We start from the raw sequence: 6000 nt of genomic DNA on the forward strand, positions 1-6000 counted from the left end.
CTTTTACCTTTTATAAATACATTTTGGAACAGTGGTTTTCACATGGTGGTTCACAGGTCTGTTTTATTTTTATCATGGACAAATAAAATAACAAATACAGATCACAATTAAAATAATAAAATATAACTAACTGTATAGAAATGGATTTTTGTCCTTTCAAACTTTGTGAAGATTATTCTTTTATGCTTTTTATTGCATTAAATTGATCAAGACATTTACAATGTTACAAAAGTTTTCCATTTAAAATTAATTATTTTCCTTTGAAATCCTGCAGATAATGCATGATGGTTTCCAGAAAAATATTAAGCAGCCCAACGGTTTTCAACATTGATAATAATAGTAAATGTTTCTCAGCAAATCAGCATATTAGAAGGATTTTTGAAGAATCATGTGACACTGAAGACTGGAGAAATGATGCTGAACATTCAGCTTTGCCATCACAGGATTACATTACATTTTAGAATATATTAAAATATAAAACATATTTTAAATTGTAATTTGTTTTTTATAAAATAAATGCAGCCTTGGTTAACTTAAGAGACTTATTTTAAAAATATTTTAAAAATCTTACAGACCCTAAACTTTTGAACGGTAGTGTACTTTATATTTAGATATTTCTTAGCAATAAACATTTTTGTGCAATAGACGATTTTGGCCCTTTGTTAGATCTTCATTTGATGCAAGTATAAAATTTGGATTCTGGAGCAAAACCAGATGAGAACCACTGATACAGTGTATTTCTTTTGATTGTTTACTCTGCACTGAAAAATACTTTTTGTCAGGTAACCTAAAATGTTCTTTATGTGGTAACATCTAAATTAATTTATTCTAAATTAATTTATTTTATTCCCATCAAGTCAGGGTATTTAATATGACTCAATTATAGAATGAAAAAAAAGCAGTTTTAGTGGTGAGATCAGGTAGACATTTCAGTAACTGCATATTTTTAAGGTATACATTTCATTAACAACAGTATATCTTCAAGTGTGTAAGGCAACAGTAGATTCCACTACAGCTTTCACCCATTTCTTCTCCTCCCTTCTGTAATTGTCTTTCAAATTCACTCACTCCACAGGACCCGGTGGCAAGCCAGGGTTGCCAGGTCTTCCTGGTCCACCGGTGCGCAGTAGGGGTATTGGTTATACTTTGGTGAAACACAGTCAATCCAGCCAGATGCCCATGTGTCCTCAAGGCATGACCAAGCTATGGGAGGGATACAGTTTGCTGTATGTGGAGGGGCAGGAGACAGCACACAACCAGGACCTGGGTGAGACACTAGGGTTGCTATAATTAATGCTATTATTAGGGTTGCTTTCAATTGTTTAAAAGGTTCATACCATTTTGAATGTTCTGTTTTGTAAAACGGGGTGGTGATGGCGCAGTGGATAAGACACATGCCTTTGGTGTGAGAGACCCGGGTTCGAATCCACTGAGAGCCATCAATGTGTCCCTGAGCAAGACACTTAACCCCTAGTTGCTCCAGAGGCGTGCGACCTCTGACATATATAGCAATTGTAAGTCGCTTTGGATAAAAGCGTCAGATAAATATAAATGTAAATAGTTGGATTTGGAATTATATTGTTGTAGATAAGTTTATTGTGCACTGTGTAATAGAAACAATTTTACATAAATATTAACTGATGAGTTGATTTGCCTGAGGCTCTGGAAGATAATTTAATTCAAATTTTCTCTTCCTCACAGGATTGCCCGGCTCATGTCTGCCACATTTCAGCACCATCCCCTTCCTGTACTGCACAGTCAATGAAATCTGCCACTACGCTAGCCGGAATGACAAATCATATTGGCTGTCCACCTCTGCGCCCATTCCCATGATGCCTGTGGCAGATCAGCAGATATCTCAGTACATTAGCCGCTGCTCAGTGTGTGAGGCTCCATCTCAAGCAATCGCTGTCCACAGCCAAGATCTCAGCATACCGACCTGCCCTCTGGGCTGGAGAAGTCTGTGGATTGGTTACTCCTTCCTTATGGTAAAATTCAGTTATATTCACAATCACACATCACTGGAGATTCAAATAAACAGAACTTACAGTGTAGTACACATATATGTGTGTAAGATAGTGTTTAAACACTTTACAGGCAACAAAATAAGGCATGTTGACAGTTAATACATGTTACAGTTAATAATGTGTTCATATAAGCTGTTTACTGTAAATAAATGAATACTTTATTTTGAAATGTTCATAAATTTGGAATGTAGGGAATTTATCTTAATGTTGTGATAAACAGTGATCGTCTGTCCAAAAATATGACTATATTAAATGTGCTTCTTTAAAATTTATATTGGTATAAAATATACTATCAATGTTAAAATTTTTGTAGTCAGTAAGAATTTTTCTTTTTCTACTTTTCAGCAAATATACTTAAAGGCACAATATGTAAGGTTTGTGGATTAAAATTTCCCAAAACCCCTAGAACAATCTTATAAATTTTGTTGCATTATCCCATTATCTTACATTATCCCACATGTTTCCAACAATGTTGTTTAAGTCCAGAGAATTCAGCTATTTTAACCAGTGTAATGGCCCGTGTCATTGTGTGGCCTGCCAATGACGTCATATCCGCATTACCCTCGATTTCCGGTTTACTTCCATAGAAACACCAATGACGCTTTAATATATTCAGTTTTTTTATTAGTCAGATGAGCGACTGTTTGGATCCATTTATCGACAGTAAACTAATCATTGTTACATACTAGCTCAACACGGTTTATTTTTTTGTTTGAATCTCTTGTTTTCTTGATTTTCTTGACCATGAGCAACATGTTTGTACCATGCCTCAGAAACAACACTATTTTGTCAAGTGGCTAACATAACATAATCAGAAAGAGCCAACAATTTTAATTCATCAAATAAAGTGACCTGTATGAGTAGTAATTCAGCACTTTTTCAGCTGTTTCATTGCAATGAAATAAAATAATGTGAATTTAAGTAGTCAAACATATCGGTTACAAAGTTTAAGTTCAGAGAAGGAGGTGGACTTTAAGTTAACTTTAATCATTAATTTAATCATAAAATATGCATAAACAACCAAACCAAATGAGCGCCAGCGGCCGAGTGCGGCATGTAAGCATTATAAAAACAGCAACGCAAAATGTCCCTGGCTATTGGCCCCGCCCTGCTTCACACCACAATAACGTTACTAAACATTTTAATCATTAGCTCATCCATGAACATGATTTCTGCCCCGTTGGATTGCTTTCCTTCGGCTGTGGAGGTGAAAACGACCGCTTCCATGATTCCACACTCGTTCATGGCGTCATCAACCTACGCCTTTATTATTGTTTTTAATAAGCGAAACTTGCATACCGTGCCTTTAAATTGATGTGAGGGTAAAAACATTTAATGTTACAAAAGATTTCTATTTCAATTAAATGCTGCTCTTTTGAACCTTTAATTCATCAAAGAGTATCAAAAAATCCGAGAAAAATATTAAGCAGCACAACTGTTTTAAATATTTATAATAATAAGTTATGTTTCTTGAGCATCAAATCAGCATTTTAGAATGATTTCTGAAGGATCACAGGAATAAATTACATTTTACAATATATTCAAATATATTTTTCAGTTATTTTAAATTTCATTATTAATATTTTATAATATTACTGTTTTTACTTTATATTTTATCAAATAAATGCAGCCTTGGTGAGCATTAAAGGTCCTTGCACACGGAGTCTGAAATTCTCGTCCGAAGTTTTTGCACCTTAAAAAATAAATTACGACCTTAAATTGTGTCAATCACGTTTACACACAGCCTCCGAAACTTTCGTCCATCATAAAAAAATTTGGATCGGGTTAAATTTTCTGCGTTTTTCGCTGTATCTGTTTTTTACAATGTCAAACTACCTACACATCATTTTATAATGTTTGTGTCTGTCCTTCAGCACACAGCCGCAGGTGCAGGAGGCGGCGGTCAGTCATTGGTGTCTCCCGGTTCTTGTCTTGAGGATTTCCGCGCTACTCCCTTCATCGAGTGCAATGGTGCCCGCGGAACCTGCCACTACTTTGTCAACAAGTACAGTTTCTGGTTGACCACGGTAGAGCAGGGCGAACAGTTCGTCCAGGGTCCTACCCAGGAGACGCTGAAGGGAGATCTGTACCGGTCACGCATCAGTCGCTGTCAAGTCTGCATGAAGATCTTGTAGCTTGTGAAGATGCACAGCAGGAGACTTTAACTACAAGAATGGAAGATGATGAGATGAGTAGAAGAAGATAAAGGAAACAAACGTCAACTGACTGATTTGCTTTCATGCCCTTGACAGTGGTAATATGAAGGGCTGAGGTGTGCCCTTGGTACATTTGGAGAATATCGGGGTTGGAATGAAAAGAAGTGGAGAAAGAGATTTGTACTCTTTATCTGTTTATTATCAACAGTGGTGCTATGTTGAAAATAATGTTGTATTTTTGTGTTAATGCTTCTTCCTTAAGTTTTTTGTCATATTCATGGCTACCTCAGAGAGTGCATCCCAGACTCCCAGTGGATGGCACGGAATAATACAACCCTTATTTTTCAGATGAAGCCATGCAACGATGAAAACGATACTGTCTTTTCATTAACCGGTTCTACTGCATTGTATGGATAATGTTTTGGCTTCAGTAGTCCATATTGGTGCTTTCTTGACAATAATGTTAACCAGATCTTCTTGTTTACCATTTGGCAATAACGGACAAACCAGCACTTTGCAATCTACATGAACAAATAAGATTGTGCCTCATGGTTGTCACTTGAAATGATTGGTCTAACCCCATAAATATCCTATATGAATTGCACTGAAGTTAAAAAAATATGTTGTTCTTTTATAAGATCGCATGCAGCTGATCTAAATTCATCTAGTTCACCTAGTGTGCTCAATGAGTCTTCTATTATTTTATTGATGAAAACATTCAGACATTCCTCAAACATAAATGATGAGGATGATTAATACTTTGCAGATCATCTCTTGGTCTTTTAAGGTATAGGTTTTCATCCTCAATAATTCTCATAATATGTTTTATATTCATAATGTCATTTTTAATTTTAAAATGTCTAATTTACTGTGTGCATTGGATGCGATAAATAGACTAATTTTGAGTTACCCATTCTCTCAGAGAGATTGGTTGAAATATAACCACTATGACCACTTGGCCTTTCAGTCTCTCATTGGTAGCCCTGAGTATACATTTTCTTCTATTCGTGTTACATTTCATTATGTGTCTGTAAATGGTCAGATTATGGTTTATTCATTTTATCCTCTTGATGAAAGACATACATTAAATTGATTGTACATTTAACAATAGGGAAATATGTAACAATATTTCCACATTTATGTGTTTTCTTCTGAAATAAAATGATGTACATTTGTGAAGATTGGCCATCACAAGTAGGCAATTTGTTTTATTATATTTTTACTGCTGTGAGACTAAAAAAAGAGATGTATCATTTAGAAACCGCAGTAAACATTTATTTTAATTCATTCAGACGGTAAATATGAGAAGATGACATTTTCCAGTATTTCATATAGTGATGTAAATGTTTGATCTGTATGCTCACAGTGAGTACAGTATACATATAAAACCTGTCAAATAAAAGTATTCAAACTTCTTAATATTGAATGTTTATTGTGACTTTCTTGTGATGTTGCCTCAGAATGGTACCATGGACATAACACAGGAAAATACTTTTGGAGGAACATCAAGTTATGTGCCTTGATTAGGGGCACAAATGTGATGCTTCCTACAGGCATCAACAGCAACTTTCTGGTTACTAGAAGTGGTCCATAACATGTTTTAGTAGTGATGATGAAATGGGAGGAACGAATATTTTCGAAATTGAACCAATTGCTGCGCAAAATGATAAGCTATTTTTGAATCGCTCGATATAACCTACATATTTTAAAACCAATATCGTATCCTCAGACATCCCAAGTCTTCCAGAAGTTCCGGGCGTCTCCCGCATATTGATAGCGGCTCCCTGATGCCCGCAAATTAGTTCGAATCTCCCGGA

The 6000-nt window shown here is 35.5% G+C and overlaps 1 protein-coding gene across 6 annotated transcripts in view; it reads left to right on the top strand.

Moving 5' to 3' along the window:
* The window catches only part of col4a6 (collagen, type IV, alpha 6), a 157469-nt gene extending 151867 nt beyond the window's left edge, over positions 1 to 5602 (top strand). For all 6 annotated transcript variants that reach the window (XM_077229510.1, XM_077229512.1, XM_077229511.1 and 3 more), the window contains 3 exons: positions 1076 to 1267; positions 1702 to 1988; positions 3902 to 5602. In XM_077229510.1, the coding sequence (XP_077085625.1) occupies positions 1076 to 1267; positions 1702 to 1988; positions 3902 to 4162 (740 nt within the window). In that variant the 3' untranslated portion in view covers positions 4163 to 5602. The remainder of the gene's footprint in view (positions 1 to 1075; positions 1268 to 1701; positions 1989 to 3901) is intronic.
* The last annotated feature ends 398 nt before the right edge of the window (positions 5603 to 6000 follow it).

Source organism: Siphateles boraxobius, unplaced genomic scaffold (genome assembly GCF_051911475.1).
Source record: "Siphateles boraxobius isolate OS27281-9 unplaced genomic scaffold, OSU_SipBor_1 130, whole genome shotgun sequence".
NCBI lineage: Eukaryota > Metazoa > Chordata > Actinopteri > Cypriniformes > Leuciscidae > Siphateles > Siphateles boraxobius.